Here is a 22456-nt window from a genome sequence, read left to right on the forward strand (position 1 = left end):
GGCTGCAGCCCAGGGGTTGGGGACCACTGGGCTAGGACAGGCCAATTGACTCAAGATTACACTGCCTATATGAATTTCAGTCTTTCTGGTCATAGCCCATTATGTTAACATTAAGCAATCCAATATACTGGTTTGCTCTTCAGACTATTAGGTTTCCAGAATAGATAGCATCTGTAAATTTTTCAAGCATGATTCTAAGGAAAGAGTATATAATGTGCATATAAAATATATATGAATATAAATTATATTGCACATTTTCAAGACTTTTTAAAACAAAGACTTCTCACTTTGACCAATATCTAATCTTTCATTAGATATTGCTACTCCCTCTATCAAATATGGGTGGAGTCTTCTATGTGTGTACACCCTAATGCACAGTTATATATGTTTTAATCTCATTCAAATAAGAGGTCTTTTCTGACTTATTGCTGTACTGTGACCACTTCTGAAGAAACACCAGAACTTTTAAGTCAGGTATGAGGAACCAGTGCCCTCCAGATGTTGTTGGACTTCAATTCCCATCAGTATCAGGCATTTAAATGGTGAGGGGTGATGGTAGCATTAGCTGACCAACATTAGGGAGCACAAGTTCCTTTGTTGTTGTTGTTGTTGTTGTTGTTGTTGTTGTTGTTGTTGTTGTTGTTGTTGTTGTTGTTGTTGTTGTTGTACTTTCTCTGTGTGGGGGAGCATTGGTTGACAAAACAATATTGACAGTCAATGGAGTTTCGTGTTAGAAATAAGGCAATTGCTCAACCACAATTAATTAAGAAAATACAATGAAGATGAGGACTATGAAGATAGTTCCCTCATTGTGGTTTATTGTATAACCAGGTCATCCCTACATTTACTTGGAAGAACTGTGAACAGAGATGCTTACTTATATGTAGCTCTAAGATTAAAATTTTGTAATGTGAAACTTAGAAGTTTAGAACATGAATTTTAAACTGGATTTAAACATGTAGACCTGGATTTTATACAAAAAATAGAAACTTATAGTAATTTACTGAACTAAAAAAATGGTAGCTAGTATGAATCTTGATGTTTCTTTGCTGACAAGAATGTCTAGGGCTAGTTGGGACGTTCTGAACATTCCTCGTTTTTAAAAAAATCATGCTGATAAGTATTTTTGCTGTTGTTGGAAATCCCCCAACCAGGAGACAAAGCAAATTGGAGGAATAAACTTTTCCTTATTTGGATTCTGTTTTGACTAGCAGATTTGTTTCCCAACACATGCAGAAGAGCATGTGTTAATCACTGACATATACTTGTACAGAAACAGCTGGGGGCAGTGCTCCCCTTTGGCAGAATGATGCTGGTTTTCTACACAGTATTTCATTAATCAAATAGGAGGAAGGATAGTTAGAATTTGTATTTTTGTTAGTTTTTCAAAAGCAGCAATTGAACAAAGATTTTCCAGAATGTGTAAGAATGATCATAGCCGAGTCATTCAGATAACTTGCATTCCTGAGACTGGCTAGTCTCTGATTCATTGACCTCTGCATAATTTCAACATGCTGATACAAATATTTGATCATGGTATGGCTTTGCAAAGTTCATTTGACGTCGTGTGAAAGGGTGGTAATGTCTGGGTATTTTCAAGCTTTCTGGCAAGGCCTGAATAGTGCATTTTAGAAGCAAAGTCATCTCTTTCTACAGGATGAATGAGGAGCGTCTGTATGTGTGTGTGTATATGTGTTTTAATCTGAGAAGACAATTTATCAGTGTGGGTATTTCAAAATGCTGAACGAAGTGGAAAGTATTGGCAATGGTCACTGACCTGTTAAATGCCACATATTGGGGACCGGCTATATTTTGTTGCTTGTGATTTATATAGATTTGCTTTTAATTTCCTGATCTTCAAGTAGAAATTACTTCAAAGAATTACCTGGTGAGACTCTGCACTTGGAGAAAACTGAGTAGCAGGATCAATGAAAACAAAGCAACATGCTTTTTAAAAACTCCTCGTAAAAGGGAGGCACTAGGGCCCAGCATGGAAGGCCTCTTTTCATTTCCCCCCTGTGGCTGCTGCTACATACATACAAATTTCCTTTAGGTCTTGTGATGAACGGAACAAACCACAAACTTCAACAGGAACCATCTGCTCTGATGGTTGTTTCCACTGTAGCATGTACTAGTCATGTCCATCTTCATCTCTGACAGATCAGCTTCACCTGGTTTTCCAGTATGGATCAAAGAGAAATTGTCATCCAAAACCTGGAAAGGGCCAAAAGTATCATATGCAATACAGAGGAGTTTACAAACGAATTTTTGGTAAGTAGACAAAAACAATATTTTGGGATCCGACTGTATTTTAAAAGGATATATGTGTCTATTGTTGCAAATAGTAGCTTAGTTATACAGTATATTCTGGTGTACAGTAATTAACTAGACTTCAAACAGGGAAGAATCAGATGGTAACTATTTGAATTGTTTGAATCTTTCATAGTTCTGTAGTCTCAAAACCTGGTCCTCCTCTTTCTGTGATCACTTACTATTTGTTGTGCTTTTCTCAGCCTCTGGGGAGGGGGGAACAGTATTTGATTCCAAGGGGACTATAAAGATTCCAGCCCCTTGTTACATTTGTAATATCTTCCCCCTTAGCCAGTGTCAGACACATATTTTAAGAGTGGAGCCCCTTACCTGAATGGACCTATTTCTTTGCCACTATCAGTAATGCCCTTTTGCTTTCTGTCTCCTTTGGGAACGACCCACAACACTGCCCAGAAGAGAAGGGAATGTAGGAGTTACTTTCACTTCTGCTTGTTCTCATACTGTACTTGGTGAGGGCATATAAAGTGACAGTGACAATAAGGAGGAGCAGGGTCTGAGACGGTGAGTAGTGGACCCATTTTGGACTGTGGACCTTGTCAGGAATGGAATTATACCATCTCTTGAATCTACCCCTGTTCTTAACCATTGTTTCTCAAAGGCTGGGAAAAGCATGATTTTGCTAAAATGGTGGAGAATGGGTCTTGGGGATTCCTTAAGTCCTCCTTAGTCTTCTCCCCATAACTTGAGAGTTACATTTTTGGCGTACAGTCCTCAGAATGTTCTAGCCTTATGCTGATTTGTGGATTTTGTGCATTCTACAAAAAAAATCCCCTACCATTTTCAGTTTCTGAGTACGGTATGCGTGGAGGACACACTTAACGGAATATGTGTGTGTAATATGGTGTAGAAACCACATGGGCTGCATTCTGAACAATACAGTCGTGTTGGTTCCATTCAGCATACGGAGGCAATTGCACAAACAAGCCTACCTGTGCTGCCAGATGGCCATCACATGGCTCAGCTTATTCTAGTCAGCCAAGCAGTTGCGTGCCCATTCATGCAACCCGTAGCAAGTGATGAGCAGAAAACTGCTGTGTGGGTTTCCTTATGTTAATGATTTCTCCCCATATTATTTTGACCAATTTTTCTATAAGCCAACATTTAATTCCTCCCCGTCCTAAAAAGATAAGAAAGGAAACAGTAAAGAAAGGTTTTGTAAACTCTTGTAAATAGCATGTCATACCCTTGAAAGATCACAAGTAAAAGCAGCATTGATTTTTCTGGTTAAATGGTTAGCAAAAGATTAAAAAGAAATAGCAAAGAGATAACGAAAGATTGGGGAGATAATGATGGACATTGGTTAACCACAGTCGAAATGGTAATTGGTCAACAGTCTCAGAAAGACAATGAAAATTGTGTTCTGAGGAGATTTGACAATCCCACAGAGGTTTACCAGAGAAGCTTCCATAAAGAAATCATCAATGGCAGGCACGTTTCCATGAAGAATAGTTGTTATTTAGCAACTTTTCTTCTATAATGCACAGCCTTGTGAGAGTGTTGTATAATACCTCCTCAGCTCTCTTGGCAAACCCAGATGGTGGCTTACAACAATTGGGTAGTGTAGGCAGCATGTAAGTTAAACAAACAAACATACAAACAAACACATAAGCACCAGCAAAAATAAAAGACCACACCATGGTGCAAGATGCATATGAACAGTAAGATTTATTTCCCCAAAGATCTTATGACTAGACATGCTCAGAGGACATGTTAAAGAGATCCATAGGGTGAATTGCACCGATGGTGTCAAGAAGTGTTACGGTGGCTAGTATATCATAAATGTAATTTTTTTTCTGGGTAAGTCAGGGCTTAATATCCACAGATAAAGCAGATATGGAAGCTAAGGCCATATCTACTGGTTAGGCAAGATAGTACAATCCAATTCCTTGTTCCACCTATTCCTGAAACCTTAGAATATATGAAATGACAACAAATACTTGTATGGAAATATTTTGAGTTTCTTCCCCTATATAAATTAAAGGACCATCTCTAAGAGTGAAAGACACTTTGAGGCACTTTAAATGCTATCAAATGCCATTCAGCCAAGGTTGGTAAATCATATCTAGCTATCAAATATATCATCATAACCAACTAGTTGGTCCAAAGAAAGAAGTACTGAGTCTGTGCAAGCCTTCCATAAAAAAAGGCTTCCTGTATTTGTTTTTACCTATAAAGTCCTATACAGCTTGGATCTAGGCTATGAGAAGGACTATATCTCCACATATGAGCTTTCTTGGCATTTGAGATAACCAGAGGTGATCCTCCTTTCATTCGCATTGTCAGCACAGGCACAGTTGATGGGAAGACACAAGAGAGGGCCTTCTCTGTGGCAGCTCCCAGATTATGGAATGTGCTCCCATGGGAGATCAGGCTGTCCTCCTTCTTTTTATCTTTCTGTCAACAGCTGAAGACCCATCTTTTCAGATGTGTTTTTAACAAACATGATTGAATCCCCGAAAGATCATTTTTAATGTTTACTTATTTTAAATTATTCAATTGTATTTTAATTAGCAGATAGTTTAATTGTTTTTTAATGTTTAACTTATTAGGTTTTTAATTCTATTCTTTTTAATATTGTGAGCTGCCTTGGGGCTTCTTATCAGGAGAAAGGCGGCCTATAAATCAATCAAACAAATAAATGAATAAATAAATATTGCTCCATAAAATCCATGTAGCATGTGAATAAGGACCAAACCGAAACTGCTGTTACAGTAAGCACCATATCACTTAGACTGTAGGATTTGTTGGGGAAATAAAATTCATTATAATATTGGTAGCTATTCATTCAGAAAATGAAATCAGGCAGGAAGTTTTTAAGAAGGACCGAAGATGCATAACTCCACTGAGAAGAACAATGTCATTAGCTGGTAGAAGTTAGCAAAGTGGTGTAAACTGAGATAAAGTCAAATCCACCATCATGAAATGTGAATTTTATCCTCTTTACAGAAATTATGGAAACATCTGCATGTTATCTAAAGAGAAATTGCACAAATAATGTATACAATCCAAGTTATAACATTTGTTTTGAATGGATTTACCTTGCCCCACGGGACAAGTTTATGGGCGGCCATCTGTCCAAATTTAATCAATTTATTAAAATTTCACATTATCATTTGTGAAACTTCCCTGGGAATCATTATTCCAAGATAAATAACAATCACAGGGCACCAGAAAAAATGGCAGTCAGCAAAAACACTCCATGACATGTCTCCCATCAGCATCAGTTCAGATTTTGGGCAGTTAACTGAAAAACTAAATAAATCTCCAGATACATCCCTCTCTTTCATGAATGCTGGACTGGAATCTGTAGGTGCAGAGATAAACAATAACAGATCATTTTCAGAAAGAAAGAAAAATTATATGTAGAAAATTTATGTATAAATCTATAGTGTTTGGCACAGTGCAGAGGTTCAAAAATTGAATTAAATATGCAAGGAGAAAGATAACAACCTGTCAGGTTGCCCTTTCAAGGGGAAACGGTGCAGACAAAATACCATTAGCTAATTCCATGATCCTGGAAGTGAATAAAGAATCCTAATCCATTTCAAAAATTTAGGAAGAAAAGCAAATTTGGCTATCATAGAAAATATCAGTTGCCAAATATCAATTTGCCAATATATTTTGTCAATTGCTTTTCCAGCACAAGTGAAAGACTAGTAGCTTTTAGTAATATTAGATGAAGGATTCACCATGGATTTTTTTTTTTTGGTCTACTGTCTCCTTCTGTCCTGGGCCCACAAAGACCTACTCATAGTTTCTTGTCAAGATTTGTGTGTGTGTTCAGGTGTAGGTGGCTTGTTTTCCTAAATTAGTGATTCAAATGAAAAATTGGCATTGGCTAAAACATCACTCAGTTTCAACTGTCTGTTTTATTGGCGGGAAGGTGTAATGACTGCACCAACAGCATTTACAACTTACTCCTTCCAGACGGAAAAATTCTTAGCATTGCTTGTGAAAATACCTTAAGGGCTTCTGATATGAAATTACTCCACCCTCCCCCACAGCTTACATGCCAAATTTGATAAGAACTCTTTGTGAGGCAGGGACAAGGGGCAGTTTGAATGGGACAAAAGAGAGATTACCTTTGTTTCCTTGCCTAGTGATCTAAATGGTGTTGGCACTATTAAATCAGTCAGTCACTCATTTATTCCAGAGAATGTAGACAACATTGATACCAATCCGGTACATTCCTGTATTTTCCTGATACTTCTCCCATTCCCTACCCCCTTACACTTCACTCACTCCCAGTTACTCCAAGCTTTCTTCATTCCAGCTGCACGGAGGTGGAGTGTGTACACAATGATACTGCTGTTGTAAATTTGGTATCAGAAATTTGTGGGTAATCTAGTTCAATTTCCCCAGAGGCTCATTAGACACATCACCACCACTAGCTAGCAGTCCAAATCTGCCAACTGCTCATCCTGAGATTAATGCTGTCATTCTGTTTGGTTCGCAGCATGGTGTTTTGTTTGATTTTGAAGTGGGCGATACTGTGGAATGCCCTCCTCACATCTTTTGTCTCTATTTCATTTGCTCCTGCAGTTACTGTCCATTGAAAATGGTGGTGGTGGAGGACTTGTTTGCAGGAGAATAAATGCAGCACTTTTCACTTTTCTTAGAAAGAACTTTGGGTTGGGGATTCAGCTGCCAGGACCATATTCCTTTAATAACTAATAGTTCATAATATTCAATTCATATTTAACAATTAACTGAATTGGTTACAGCCTGACGAGCTATGTCTGTATGAAATCCACATTGTTTCTCCTTTTCATGCACACAGACTTGCACGCCTATTGCATTCCAGTTGTCGTTCAAGTGGCCACTAGCTTTTAAACATATTTATTAACTCTGCTGGTGAGTCCAGGAATTATTTTGGAAGAGGGGAAGAGGTGGCTGTCCAGCCTTTAAAGCCATCACACAAGTAATCAGACTGTGGTATCTTCCATGTTGCCTGTCCCAAGATTTGTCTGCCTGTCTGCAGATCCACATAGCTATTTCTTGATATTTCACTCAGCATCCTATTATGAGAAAACTCTGGTGACCACTTAGAGATCACAGTGGAAAATAAAGACAAAGGTGCATACTTGGGCAATCATGGATCTATTGTACTATTTTCAAATCCTTGGGTAACTGTGTAGGCAAAAAACTCTTGCAATGAGAGTCGCTTGAAAGAAATGTAGGCTAATCTATTGGGAATGTTTGGGTCTAAATTCTGCCGTCTTATCCAAAGAGTTGCGCCAGATAACATCTGGGACTCTTCCAGTGTTCTAATTCAACATCTTTTAATGGTTTTCTGAGTCATTGTCCATTTTCTTCCATACAGCTCCATACTTTGCATTTTTGAGATAGTCTTCTTCTGAGTCTGAGGTTACCAAATGTGACACACACCCCTTCAGTTTCAGTTGAAATTGCTCCATGCTACAGTAGTCCTGTCCAGACAACTTAAAGTACTCACAGACATAAAGTTGGGATAGGGGTAGGACAGAAAGTCTGCAACTGATTCTGACCTCTCTTAATTCATTCATCCAAAGCTTTGCAGACACACACACACACATACAAAAACAAAAACAAAACAAAAACAAAAACAAAAAAGCAAAAAACACTGGAAATCCCCCTCCTCCTCTCCTGCTTCATTTATTTATTTATTTATAAATATGTATGAGCCTTATTCCCGGAAAGGCTATTCACAGAGTAATAAAGCAGCTACAAAATCATGCAATAGAGATAAATTAAACAAGACTTTTAAAATGAATCAAAAGAACTAGCAAGAAACAACTCTAATAAGGCAGTGGTCCCCAACCTGGTCTCTTTTGTCACCAGCAGCTCAATCTTTTAGTTTTCCTTTGTTCAAATGCTGTTGCTCATTGGGTTAAAACCTTTCCACTCCCACAAATGCCAAATTGAACATAAATGATTTGTAAGATTTTCTCTACCCTATGGGCGACCTGCAGCTCTGTGCTGCATTCCACAGATGCCCCTGAATCACACAAATGCTCTCTATTCAGTATGTTTTGGCACACTGTCCAAAGGTAGTGCAAATCTCTAGTTAACAGTTATGACAAAAAGATAGACAATGATAGAACCCTCATTAATTTCATGAACAATTGGGGAGAAGTTTTATAGTTTTGGTTCAGGATAGAATTAACCTTTGAGAAAGAGTACTATTAGGACTAAATGCTCTCTAAAAGTCTGTTTATGCATCTGTATTTTAAATAACATATTATTTCTTGAAAATTACAAATATTTGTAACAATATAACCAATTATAACTTGTCCTTGTGTTCAACAAGAACAATTAATGTTTGAAGTTATAAATATCTCTGGAATTAAAGGGTTGAAAAGACTTTGTTACAATAAAATGCAGGGAAAGCAAGCAATGTAACAAGTGTACATAACGGTGGTGCTTCCTACCATGGTTCTGAGGAACTTGTGGGGTGAGTTTCTCATAAACTATATCGTTTTGAACATACAACTTGCATAGGTTGCTTCTGCACGTTTCTTTTACAGGAAGCAGATTAACAGGGAGTGCAGTTCAATCATTTCCTTTGCCCCCACTTTGCTAAGGAGGTAGAACTGCTCCTAATTCTAGTTTCTCACTAGAACACTTATCATTGAATCTAGCTTAAGGAACTCTTGCAGCAAACAGAATTCTTGGGGAGGGTAATAGCCACATTAACCTTGGTGTCAAGACATTCCTTTCAGCTAGCTTTACTTAGGATGAAGGTGGAAGAAGCATGAAGAGAATGAATGAGAGAGCATAGGCCATGCTTGATTTAAACTGAATTGGACCAATTACTGCTTAAATCTTTTCAGATGAAATCTTTCACTAGTCTATTTGCCTTATATATTGAATATCAAGGCTATGTTTGTTGTTGCTGCTGCTGTTTGAGATTAGCAATAGAGATGGGCATGAATTTTTAAAAAATGGTGATTCATTTTGAGTCATGATTTGTCAAGGTCAATAAATCACAAATCACAAAGTTATGAATTTTTCTCATGAATTGATTAATTGGCCTGTCAATTTGTCTTTAGAACCCTATAAAATGCCTCCCACAAGCACTTAGAAACACCACATTTGCAGGGAAGCTTCCCCTGACTCTCCTCTACAAGCCCTGCATGTTTAGTGAAGTTTAGTTTTTGGACATCTGAGTTATACACCCACATGGAGGCACCCGCAGCAAAGTCCTCCCCAGCCACCTAGAGACATCAAAGTCACAGAGATGCTTCTACTGACTCTCCTCTACAATCACTCCAAGTTTGGTGAAGATTAGGTTTCAGACATACATCCAAGTTATACACGCACAAACTCCTCCCAGGAAAGTTTCCTTTGGCTACTGACTTGGGAAAAACCCAGTCTGGACCAAGCTTGTAGGGCTTGTAGAGAAGAATGAAAGGAAGCTTCCCAGCAATTTTGGTGTCTCTAGGTTCATGGAGGGCTGTTTTAGAGCCAAATGAATTGACAAATCAAAAATTACTAAAAATGTATTGACTCGTATTCACTGGGGGCATTGATTTGTACAAATATGAATAAACAAATTAGCATTTTTAAAACAAATTTGGTGATTAAGAAGGCTAGAGCATGGTTATCTTTCCAGAGATACTCATGATCTTGGAACCTCATTCCACAGTCGGAGTGCTGAATGCATTCCAAACAACACATAATTTCAGAAATCCAGGGATTTCTTTAATGCAGGATCCTGGGTATTATGGGGAATCACAAAAAGGTGAGAAATAAATGTTACAATAAAAGTATTCTAGAAAATACACTTAAATATACTGTAGGAGCAATACTGGGAATGAAAGTGATTACATCTTTATCTTTGTATAATTTTCTTGATTGATTTCATTTCCTCTGAGATTGGGGTGGGTGAGGGAATAGTATTCAAGTGTTGTATTACCTATCTCACCTCAGGTCTAACAGCACCTTTGAAGAGGTAGTTTTGATTGGAAGAAAGGCACTGAGGGAGGAAAACATATACAGTACTGCTTTCTTACCAGGACACTTTGGAAGAAATATGCAGCCTCTTTTCCCACAGTTGCTTAAAAGTAAAAGAAAAGAAAAAAAGTAGAAAATCCAGTCTCCTGTGTCATGTGTAGTTTAGCCCTCAATTGTGTACCATATTATTCAGATATTTTATTTGCAGTGTATGTGAATCTTGTATAATGTTCTTATAGAATTTTTAAAAAATGATTGTAGTGCAGCTGAGTAATATGGTGGAAAGTAATAGAGGGTGGGATAAAGTGTAACTGAAGTTGATAAACTGAATATAACTGGAACACCATCTTGATGGCTGCTATAAGATACAATCCCTATTATCTATCTTTTTGTAACTCTATAGTTTCTTTAGTCTGGATTATGTGGGGAAACTACAGCCATTATCAAGTGTTGTTACAGCATCAAAATTATGCCAATGTTGGCTAGATTCTAGGAATATTTCTGCCTTGTTTAATCCAGAGCAAGGCTCTACTGTGTTTATTATGACTGTTGGGATTCCAGAGTACTGTATTTAGAAAAACAGGCATTCTGGGGTGAGTGAGGCACTTGACAAAAATGTTGCAGCACTTAGCTACAGTTGAACTGCTTCTTTTTTGTCCATAGATTTTTGTATTTTTGTATTTTTAGAGACATCTGAACTGAGTGTGCTTGCACCACATCACACCTTTTCAAAGGCTGCAGAAGTTCTATGTGAATGGGTAATTTTCTCTGAAGCCACATCAGAGAAGCTTATACCTGAGCCATGTATCGTTCCTACACACATACAAACTTTCCACTGCTTTGAAACTTCCATTGCAAAGTGATGATGGCTGTTTACTTGTCACTGTGGTTGTCTCAAGAGAGAGGCTAGTCAGGAAATAATGAGAGATGTAGCCCCATGGCAGCCTGTTCTCTGTAATATCTTTTTATGATTTAACCGCAGAAACTGAAAAGGCAATCAGCAACCTGCAAAGCAGATAAAATCTACCCAACGTCTACCTCTGAGAGACCAGAAAATGTCAGCAAGAACCGATATAAGGACATCTTGCCATGTAAGCTGCAAAAATAAATATTTTTCTATGTTTTCAATGAATTGTCTGGGATGATAAGACACAATAATCCAGCCCCTGTGCTTGCTCTATATAATACTTTACATTGCTTGAATACTATGATAACGTGAACAAATGAGTCAAAGAGAGGTTTCCTTCCTGACCCTGCACTTCACTGCATCTCTGAAAATAATCAGATGGATCTCTTGAGCAAGGGCAGCTGCACAGGCATAGTGGGAGAATGCTCCGTTTTGGGTCAATTTCCCCTTTCTCCATTAGCTGTTGTGTCTCATTCTTCCTTGTCTGAGGAAGGAGCACATGAGCCTTTTCGCACAAAGAGGGAACAAGAAACATTCCTTTTTGTGAACTTCCTCACCTAAGATGATCTTAGGATTCAAGACCATAAGCATTTACATGCACGTACAGTTGCCCAAATCCTCATGCCTAATTACACTGTAATGTAGCACAAATACTACAACTTTTGGAGGCAAAGCGCCACAGGTTTTAGGAACACTGTAGACCTAATTGGTTGCATAGAGAGTTGTGTGACTCAACGTGCAACTGATAATGTCTGCAGTGATTTCTTAACTTAGAACACTTTGCCTTAAAAATTATTTCATTTCCATAGCTATGGAAGGGGATTTTGGCCAGGGGGTTGCAAAACAAGCAAACTCACCTCATATCAAGACACTGTTAGGACTGGTACACACTGCGAGCCCAGCCATGTTTTCTGGATCACTTTCTAACATTGCATGTAGCCACCAGGCGACATATGCCTTCTAAAAGTATTATCAGAAAGTACAAACAAACAAAACCCAATGTTTGCCTGCCATTGTTAATAGTAATAAATGGGAACCAGCACTACCTATGAAACTCCCTCAACAGCAAAAAGGGGAAGTGTTCTCATGAAGGTTAGTCAGTGGGTACTCACAGTCTGATCATATTTATTAGAAATAATGGAAGCATTTGTTGTATCTCTTTTTCCCAGCAACTGAATTACTTAACTGAGTAATGCTGTCTCTCTCTCTTTTTGATATACTAGTTCTGTGATTGTTGTGTACATTATACAACTGAGTCACCTCTATATATTCCTCCATCAGAACACCATCAATCCTGGAAAAACACTCTTAATATGAATTTTACAGGTTATGTTTATCTTTGGAAGCTGATAAACTCTGTAGTCCTGTAGTTCAATTCCCCACTGTACTTCTCTGACAGGGGCTGGAACTGATTATCCATAGGGTCTCTTCCAGCCCTTCAGGTCTAAGATTTGACTGTTTACTTCACTTGTGATAGTGCTTTCCTTAAGGCAAAACTAGCAGGTTTTCAAACACAGCTTCTCAGTCCTATGTTTTCCTACTAATACTATTACAGAGGAAGGGAACATTGTCAGAGGAAAGTAAGCTAATGGGCCAATTCTTCTCTGAATATCTTTTCTCTCTGTAGTCCACTACTCTTCCCTGAAACCAGCCCTTTTCCTATATAACTACAAAAATATGAAGATGTATGCTAAAGTAATGTATAGTTCCTTCCTTATATCAGCAGCACTGAGAGTTCCAATATCTCAGTCATAACAGATTTTGCAGTGTGAAAGACACATGTTGCTATTCTGGAAACTGCAGATGTGGGCATGTCTGATTCCTCCCTTGCCCCAAATTGAAAGCATTTATACTGTTCACACAAGGAGATGGATCCTTTGAAGGAAGGAAGTTGTCCCTGCCGCTAACATTGTGCTTGGGTTTATCACAAGAATGTTATTGATTTCAAAATTTTTCATTGCGGCCTCCCAAAGAGGCCTCTTCTGAGGGCTGGGAAAATATTATTTATACTAAATCAATTAGTTTAATAATTAAATATTATTTATTAAATCAATTTGGTGTCAAATTAAATAGAAAAGGGAAAGTGTACAAAGTAGGCTTGGTGGAAATCAATGAAAAGACTTTGGGAATGAGTGTGATTCTGAAAATAAAAATGGGTTCAACTTGACATGTATCCATACAGGAACATATTTATCCTCCGAGACATTCATTCAGTAAACTTAAATGTTTGTTGCTCTTCATTGGCACAATGTAAAAAGAGGCAAACTTTGTTTACTAAAATCAGAATGCCCTATCACCGGCAAGAGTTTCAAAACCAAGTGAGAGAATAAAGCCTTGGTGGCTTAGAACTATAAAGTTGGAAGGAACCCTCTGGATCATCAAGTCCAGTTCCTGTCAAGGAACCGCAGTGGGGAATCGAATTCCCAATTTCTGGCTTTGCAACGAGAGACCTAAACTACTGAGCTATCCCTTTTTCTAAATATAATGGACTGTAGCAGTCCATGACCCAAAACATGCTAAAAATATGCATTTTCATGCAAGCACTTGCAATGCCTATGCAGTGGGACGTATCTTGGACAAATGAACCAAACACTAAGGGCAGCTCTCATAATTGTTACATACAGCACTGATGTTACCTGTCTGTCATGGGTTTGGAGGGAAAGTTCCATCCTATGGGGAGTGGAAGGCGGGACATCAGGAGGAGGGGCTGTACTGTATATATACCGTATTTTTCGCTCCATAAGACGCACCTTTCCATAAGACGCACCAATTTTTTAGGAGAAGAAAACAGGAAAATAATAATCTGTTTTCTTCGCTCCATAAGACGCACAGACTTTCCACACCCCTGTTCTGTGGGAAAAAAGTGAGTCTTATGGTGCAAAAAATACAGTATGTGGAGCGTGTGTGGAGAAGCTGGGGAAAAGCTGAGAGAAGAAGCTGGTGTGGGAGTCTGTGTGTCAGACAGGGTACTACTGTGTGTCAGTCAGTACCAACCTGATAGGTTCAGGTGTCTGTATGGTTAGCCAGAACTGATAGGTTCAGGGTCTGTGCTTCAAGTTAGGTGTTCTGTGTGAACCAAACTGTGTGTATGTATGATTGAGACTAAGCCACGTTACTGTATCTTATTCACCTGATCATTTTATTTTCCCTGTGTGTTGTTTAAATAAACCTTATTCCTTTATTTGTTAAAAATCCATCCCTGGTCTGTGTGACTTCTTATAGGGAATGGTTGGTGGCAGCTTAGTGAAACTGTGGCATATCCCAGTAGGTCTGGGTTTGTCACATTGATTGGTGTCCAGCGTGTGGGATACGACTGGTCCAGTTGTCCAGTGGTCCAGCAAAGCCTTGGCAAGTGTGCCCAGAGCAAGGGGGGTCTAGTCAGGGACAATCTGAGAGCACGTAGGTAATCTTCTAGGTGTACCTCACGGGGAGGTGCGCTAGTAGAAGAACGTGTAACCTCAGATTGGGGACTAGATTAGGGAGCTCTGAGGCAACTTGTTTTGGCGGGAAAAAAGGCTGAGGCAAAACTGTGTAGTAGCAGTGATCTAGCCTGCCTGCTGAGAGGCCTAGCAGAGGGGGGTAGACTCTGGCTCGCAACTGTTGCAAGTTAGTGCTGAAGAACAGCAGCAATCTATAGAAAGCTGGTTCTGAGGCAAAAGAAAAAAAAGTGGTCGCTTTATTTTGAGGCTTGACTTTTGAAAGCAGCCTGTTCTGGGGGGAGATTATGCCCTTGACTCGAAGCCAAATGGCAGAAATGGGTGAAGTGAAAGACCCACAGGTAGACCAAGGTTCTGAGGATGAATTTGGCTCAGTGCAGGGTGACAGCACGGGAGAACAGAACCCAGAACTCAGAAAATTGCTCATAGCCCAACAGCATGAACTGAGGATGAGGCAATTTGAAGTGGAGGAAAGATTAGAGAGAGAAAAAATGGAGGAAAGGGAAAGAGAGAAACAAAGGCAATTTGAATTAGAGAGAGAGAGAATGGAAAGAGCAGAAAGATTGGAGAGAGAGAAAATGGCGTTTGAGTTGAGAAAATTGGAACTGATGAATCAGAACAATAATAACAATAGGGATTCTGAGGGAGGCCAATTGTCTAAAACTGACCTGAAGAAATTCCCTGTGTACCACAAGGGAGATTGTCCTGAAGTGTTCTTTTCCCTAGTGGAAAGAGCGTTTGTGGACTTCTCAGTAAGGGAAACTGAGAAGATGACCATCATGCGATCTTTAATCAGTGGCAGCCTTGCAGAAGTCTATGCAGAGATGCCAGAGGAACTGATGAAAGATTTTGCAGAGTTTAAAAAACTGGTGTTTGCCAGACATGGGATAAATGCGGAACAGCTGAGGCAAAGATTCAGGTCAATCACCAAGAAACCAGAGCAGACTTTTACCCAAGTGGGGGCCCAATTGGTAAGGCTGCTAGAGAAATGGCTATCTCAGGAGGGGACAGAGACCTTTCAGCAGCTCAAAGACTTGATAGCGCTGGAACAGTTCTATTCAGTCCTGCATGGGGAACTGAAATTCCAGGTGAGGGAAAGGAAACCGAAATCTGTGGCAGAAGCAGCCGAGATCGCAGATTTTATTTACCAGATAAGAAAGCCCTTAGGTGAGGAGAAATCTGTAGGAAAACCCAAAGAAACCTACAGCAAGTACTCTCAGGGACCAGGGAAAAGCCAGCAAGGGGGAGGGGCCCATGGTGAAGGGAAGCCCTCAGACATGAAACCAAGACCTCAGATTTTGGAGGGAAAACCAAAACAAGATGAGAAAGACTCAAAATATAGCAGAAAATGTTATTTCTGTCAGGGAAAGGGCCATCTAATCTCAGAGTGTGAGAAATTAAAGCAGCTAAAAGGAATTGTGCCTCAGGATTCGAGTGGAACCAAGCCAAAAGCTGTGTTCTGTGTCCAGAAAGAGCAAAGCTCCTTGTCACTGAGGGAGCCTGTTGCCATGGCTACTCAATCTGGAACAGTTACATGTGCTGATCAGGCTGAGGAAAATGGTCCTCTTGTGGAGGTCAAGCGCTGCTTGCTCGTGAGAACAGATTCTCAGTTGTTTGAAACAGCAGGGGTGGATGTAGGAATACTTGACCATCAGTATCGGGGGCTGAGGGACACTTGTTCCCAGGTGACCCTGTGCCATCCAGATATTATTCCTAGGGAATATATAATCCCAAATGAGAGCATGAAGGTGGCAGGGATTGAGGGGCAGGTGATCTCACTGCCAGTAGCGGAGGTACCTGTGAACTTTCAAGGCTGGAGGGGAGTTTGGCGGCTAGCGATTTCATCGACTCTGCCAGCAGCCGTGCTCGTGGGAAATGACCTGGCTGAACATGTGAAACGGGTGCTAGTGATTACACGTTCACAAGCCACCACGGGGACAGTTCAGGGGGGTAATGATGAGCCAGAGACGGAAGCAGAGGGGAGTTCAGAAGCTGTGGTGGAAACCTTAACCACAGACAGCCGATTTGGCCAAGAGCAAAAGGCAGACGCCACTCTCCAAAAGTGTTTTGAACAGGTGACTGACGCCCAGCTAACACCTGAAACCCCAGTGAGATTTCTAGAGAAAAAGGGGATTTTGTATAGAGAGACCCTGAGGAATATCTCAAAAGGGGGAGATGGGATCCGAAGTCAGCTAGTGGTACCTGAAAAGTATCGCCCCATGATCTTACAAAGGGGGCACTCTGACATGTTTGCTGCGCACTTAGGAGTGAACAAAACACAGCAGAGAATCACACAGAATTTTTACTGGCCTGACATAGGGAAGCAGATCAGGGAGTTCTGTAAACAATGTGATGTGTGTCAAAGGCAGGGGAATAGCCGCGACAGGACCAAAGCAAAGTTGTGCCCTTTGCCTGTGATTGACACTCCGTTCAAATGCATAGGGGTGGATATTGTGGGACCTTTGCCCAAGGCCACAAAGAGGGGGAACAGGTTCATTCTCACCATTGTGGACCATGCCACGAGGTACCCTGAAGCCATACCCTTGACTAACATTGAAACTAACACAGTGGCAGATGCCTTGGTGGGGTATATGTCCAGGATGGGATTTGCCTCAGAAATAATCACAGATCTGGGCGCATCGTTCACATCGAAGCTCATGAAACGGTTATGGCAAATCTGTGGAATTAAACACAAGGAAACCACTGCCTATCACCCTGAAAGTAATGGGTTAACTGAGAAGTTCAATGGGACTCTAATGCGCATGATTAGGGCTTACTTGGCAGAGAATCCAAACAATTGGGACCAGAAGCTGCAATCCCTTTTGTTTGCTTATCGATCAGTGCCACAAGCCAGTACCGGGTTCAGTCCGTTTGAACTTTTATTTGGGAGAAGGGTGAAAGGGCCCCTTGATTTGATCAAGCAAGAGTGGGAGCAGATCACCCAGGATGACCCACAAGATGTTGTGACATATATAGACTCTTTAAGGAATGACCTAAAGAGAAACCTAGAGCTAGCAGCAGAGACCCTGCAAGCTCAAAAGGTCAGAAAGAAAGCTTGGGATGACCAGAACGCCAGGGAGAGGCACTTTAACCCAGGGGAGGAAGTGCTGTGGCCTAGGCCCTGCAAAGAGAGCAAGTGTCAGCTGGGTAGCCCAGAAATAAAATACTTGGGTCACATAGTAGGGGGAGGAGTGATGAAACCCCTAGAGGCCAAGATAGAAGCAGTTCGTGATTGGCCCAGACCCAACACCAAGAAAAAAGTCAAATCATTTCTTGGATTGGTGGGCTACTACAGAAAGTTCATCCCGAGGTTTAGCGAGATTGCGGCTCCGCTGACCGATCTGACGAGGAAGAAGGCTGATGACCGCATCCCGTGGACCAGCGACTGTGAGGAGGCGTTCCAGAGGTTGAAGCAGGCGCTCATCAACTATCCAGTGCTGCGTGCTCCAGACTTCGACCGGGAGTTCATCATCTACACCGATGCGTCTAACAGCGGGGTAGGAGCAGTTCTTTGCCAGGAGGATGAGAATGGTGACTAGCATCCAGTGTCCTACCTGAGTAGGAAACTCCAGAAAGGTGAGAGACATTTGGCAACCGTGGAAAAGGAGTGCCTGGCCATAGTCTACGCGATCCAGAAGGCCAAGCCTTACATCTGGGGAAGACATTTTATTCTGTGCACTGACCATTCACCACTGCAATGGTTAAAGACAATGAAAACCCACAATAGTAAACTTATGAGGTGGGCTTTAAACCTGCAAGACTATGACTTTGAAGTGAAGGTGGTCAGAGGGTCAGTGAACTGTGTTGCTGACGCCTTGTCAAGAAGACCTGAAGAATGAAGACGGCGAAAGAAACATGGACTATGTATATATTTTGAGGACAAAAAGTCAAATGTGTCTGTTTATTAAACATGCTTGGTTTGTATGAATAAAGGTAACTTGGTGTATTGTTAATGGTAAATGTTTAAATGCCTAATAGAGTGTAAGTATAAGTAAGTATGGTATTGTATGTTATTATATGACTGTTTTTGTATGTTTTGGGTCCAGGTTGTTTTTTTGGTGAAAAGCACCTTAGCTTTCCCCCTACAAAACAACTTATAAAGAGGGGAGGTGTTACATACAGCACTGATGTTACCTGTCTGTCATGGGTTTGGAGGGAAAGTTCCATCCTATGGGGAGTGGAAGGCGGGACATCAGGAGGAGGGGCTGTACTGTATATATATGTGGAGCGTGTGTGGAGAAGCTGGGGAAAAGCTGAGAGAAGAAGCTGGTGTGGGAGTCTGTGTGTCAGACAGGGTACTACTGTGTGTCAGTCAGTACCAACCTGATAGGTTCAGGTGTCTGTATGGTTAGCCAGAACTGATAGGTTCAGGGTCTGTGCTTCAAGTTAGGTGTTCTGTGTGAACCAAACTGTGTGTATGTATGATTGAGACTAAGCCACGTTACTGTATCTTATTCACCTGATCATTTTATTTTCCCTGTGTGTTGTTTAAATAAACCTTATTCCTTTATTTGTTAAAAATCCATCCCTGGTCTGTGTGACGTCTTATAGGGAATGGTTGGTGGCAGCTTAGTGAAACTGTGGCATATCCCAGTAGGTCTGGGTTTGTCACAATAATGAACCTTGCTTTGATTTGGCTTCACTGTTGATTAGTCGTTAAGTCATGTCTGACTCTTCGTGACCCCATGGACCAGAGCATGCCAGGCTCTCCTGTCTTCCACTGCCTTCCGGAGTTTGGTCAAATTCATGTTGGTAGCTTCAATGACACTGTCCAACCATCTTCTCCTCTGTCATCCTCTTCTCCTCTTGCCTTCACACTTTCCCAACATCAGGGTCATTTCCAGGGAGTCTTCTGTTCTCATGAGATAGCCAAAGTATTGGAGCCTCAGCTTCAGGATCTGTCCTTCCAGTGAGCACTCAGGGTTGATTTCCATCAAAATGGATAGGTTTGTTCTCCTTACAGTCCAGGGGACTCTCAAGAGTCTCCTCCAGCACCACAATTCAAAAGCATCAATTCTTTGGCAGCCAGCCTTCTTTATGGTCCAGCTCTCACTTCCATACATTGCTACTGGAAAAAGCATAGCTTTAACTATGAGGACCTTTGTTGGCAAGGTGATGTCTCTGCTTTTTAAGATGCTGTCTAGGTTTGTCATCGCTTTCCTCCCAAGAAGCATGTGTCTTTTAATATTGTGGCTGCTATCACCATCTGCAGTGATCTTGGGGCCCAAAAAATAAAATCTGTCACTGCCTCCATATCTTCCCATTCTATTTGCCAGGAGGTGATGGAACTAGTGACCAGTTTTTTTGATGCTGAGCTTCAGACCATTTTTGTGCTCTCCTCTTTCACCCTCTTTAAGGGGTTCTTTAATTCCTCCTCACTTTCTGCCATCAGAGTGGTATTATCCGCATATCGGAGGTTGTTGATATTTCTTCCAGCAATCTTAATTTGGGATTCTCCAGTCCTGCCTTTCACATGATGAATTCTGCATATAAGTTAAATAAGCAGGGAGACAATATACAGCCTTGTCATACACTTTCATTAGGATCTGTTATATAACACAGCTAACAGGTTTTCCCTCCTCTTTTATTTCTTCTAGATGATCACAGCAGAGTAAAGCTATCTCTTATCACATCAGATAAAGACTCTCATTATATCAATGCAAATTTCATCAAGGTAATTATTTCATCATGGATATGGTATAATTCCAATTGGTTTATCATGCTTTAAACTGAAAATACTGTTATACGCTAATAATCTTTCATAGCGGTTGCCAAACTTGGGACCTTAGATGTTCCTGGACTACAATTTTGAGATGCCCTAGTTGGCAAAGTCAGTGGAGAAGGCTTCTGGAGTTGTAGCCAGTTGTAACCACTGATTTAGAGTATAGAACAACCACAACTATGGTTGTGTATCAAGATATAAAGGGAGTAATGGAGACAGTGCTTCTTCCAGCCAAAGGTGTGACAGATTAAAAAAAGAGAAATTTGAAAATACCTAGTCATGCAAGTATATGAGCCTAGGGTATGGTGACTGGCAGAGTTAGCAGGAAGCCGAAATACCCTTGACTAGAGGAGAGGAGCTTTGCATTGTGGGAGGCATCTTAGCTGCAGAGACATCTCTATAGAAATTAACTCTATTTCCTTTAGCACTCCTGTCATCAGAAGGCACCCAAATGGAGCATTCCTGGGTCAGGATGGAGGTGGCATTGCACCTGCTGCCTCCAGTCCTCTGACAGGTCACAGGATCAGGCCCCTCAAACAGAGTAATAACTAGCAGGTTTGAGGCCAACGGCAAACAATATAAAACACATCCTCAAATCTATTTTGTAATCCATGTAATTATAAGTCATGAAAACAAAATATAACATCATCAATTAAATGAGGGGCTGGAAGAAGCATTTCCTGAAGACCATGAATAACACGGGGCACGAGCACCACTGGGCTTAACTGAAGCAGAAGGAGGCCACCATGGCTGCCACTCCTCAAAACATTAAATAACTATAAAACAGAGGAAGGGGAGAGAACTGGCAGAAGAGAACATTTGCACAGCTTCAGGGCACTCAGACTGGTGATGGTCATTGTGCAACACAACAGGCCTACTCATCTCAACATTACCTGTCATCCACTGTGTCCTGAGGCAAGGGCACAAGCCTTCCCCCTGAAGTAGGAGTTGGAGTATAGGATACCTCCTGAAAGAGATGGGGCAAAAGGACAGTGGGGTACTGCATCCAACCTAGACAATGATAAGGACTGGTGTCGCTATGACCTGCATATCCTGTGCTCCGTGCCCAAGAAGGAGGAAATGACTAGTAGTGACAGCATTATGGAGCAGGCCTGCTTTTCTCAGAAAAAAGAGTAGAGCATCCTAACCACTACCAGGAGCTGTTCTGACTGTTTCCAAAAAGTCTGGCTCTGAGGGCCCTCAAAATCTGATCCCCCAAAAGATAAATCAGGAGTAATAAGGATAAATAATCAGGGATGATCAGGGCATTTGAGATACAGGGCTATGTAATGGACAGAATGTTGGAATGGGATCCAGGAGGTCTGGATTCACGTCTCTAGTCAGCTATGGAAACTAATGGAGCGGGGGAAAGTGGCACTGATAAAACCACCCTTAAATATCTCGCCTACGTTCAAAGCCCTACTAGGGTCACCTTAAGTCAAAGCTGACTTGACAACATGTAATATGCATTATAAGGGAATTAAGGAACTGCTATATTGGCACAATAATGGGGTGGGTAGGTGGCACTTTGCTTCCTGCCTCAAGCAGCAGGAGATCTTAGGCGGCTCCTGTGAAGAACTCCTCTCAAAGTGAATAAGGCCAGGAGATGTTGCCCTTTATTTTTCTGACATTCACCAGTTAACACATCTCAAAATTCAAGCAGTGAAGTCAAACCTGGTTGCTGTGCCCTTGTTATGACTCTGCCCTGAACTATACCAGCATGGTTATAGTGTTGTTAATTCCCCTCCATGAGTTTCAGTTAGTGCAAAGATTTTTTTAAAGCAACACTGTGATGGGGTATGAGGAGGAAAAACCCTCCCCCAGCCAATGTGAGTCAGCAGGGCTTTGGAAGTGTTGGGCAGCCCTCAACTTTTGGCTCTCCTGTTGCCCTTAGGATTGCTCCATCTATTTGAGCTTGACTGGATTTACTTGTCTCATGGCAGAATCACTGTGGGAAATCCCTTGAATGTCTCAGTTCTTCTCATTAGTTGTGTGAGATCACATATTCCTATTTTTGGCAGTTCTTCTAAGGTTAACAAGATGATTTGTTATATGATACCATGGGAAATATGACAAATATGCCAGAGTAGACTGAATCTCAGTGATTTTTAAAGAATCATTCAA

General features: G+C 40.9%; 1 protein-coding gene across 11 annotated transcripts in view; it reads left to right on the plus strand.

Annotated features, from left to right (window-relative positions):
• Positions 1–1519: 1519 nt before the first annotated feature.
• PTPN22 (protein tyrosine phosphatase non-receptor type 22) overlaps positions 1520–22456 on the plus strand; it is a 52982-nt gene continuing 32045 nt past the window's right edge. For 8 of the 11 annotated variants that reach the window (XM_072997172.2, XM_072997173.2, XM_020780575.3 and 5 more), the window contains exons 1-4: positions 1520–1536; positions 2161–2271; positions 11249–11357; positions 20208–20284. In XM_072997172.2, coding sequence (XP_072853273.2) covers positions 1534–1536; positions 2161–2271; positions 11249–11357; positions 20208–20284 — 300 coding nt within the window. In that variant the 5' untranslated portion in view covers positions 1520–1533. Of the gene's footprint in view, positions 1537–1568; positions 2272–11248; positions 11358–20207; positions 20285–22456 lie in introns of those variants that run through there. The other 3 variants (XM_078393357.1, XM_078393359.1, XM_020780577.3) reach the window with 2 other exon arrangements.

The sequence above is a fragment of the Pogona vitticeps genome, chromosome 4 (genome assembly GCF_051106095.1).
Source record: "Pogona vitticeps strain Pit_001003342236 chromosome 4, PviZW2.1, whole genome shotgun sequence".
Classification (NCBI taxonomy): Eukaryota; Metazoa; Chordata; class Lepidosauria; order Squamata; family Agamidae; genus Pogona; species Pogona vitticeps.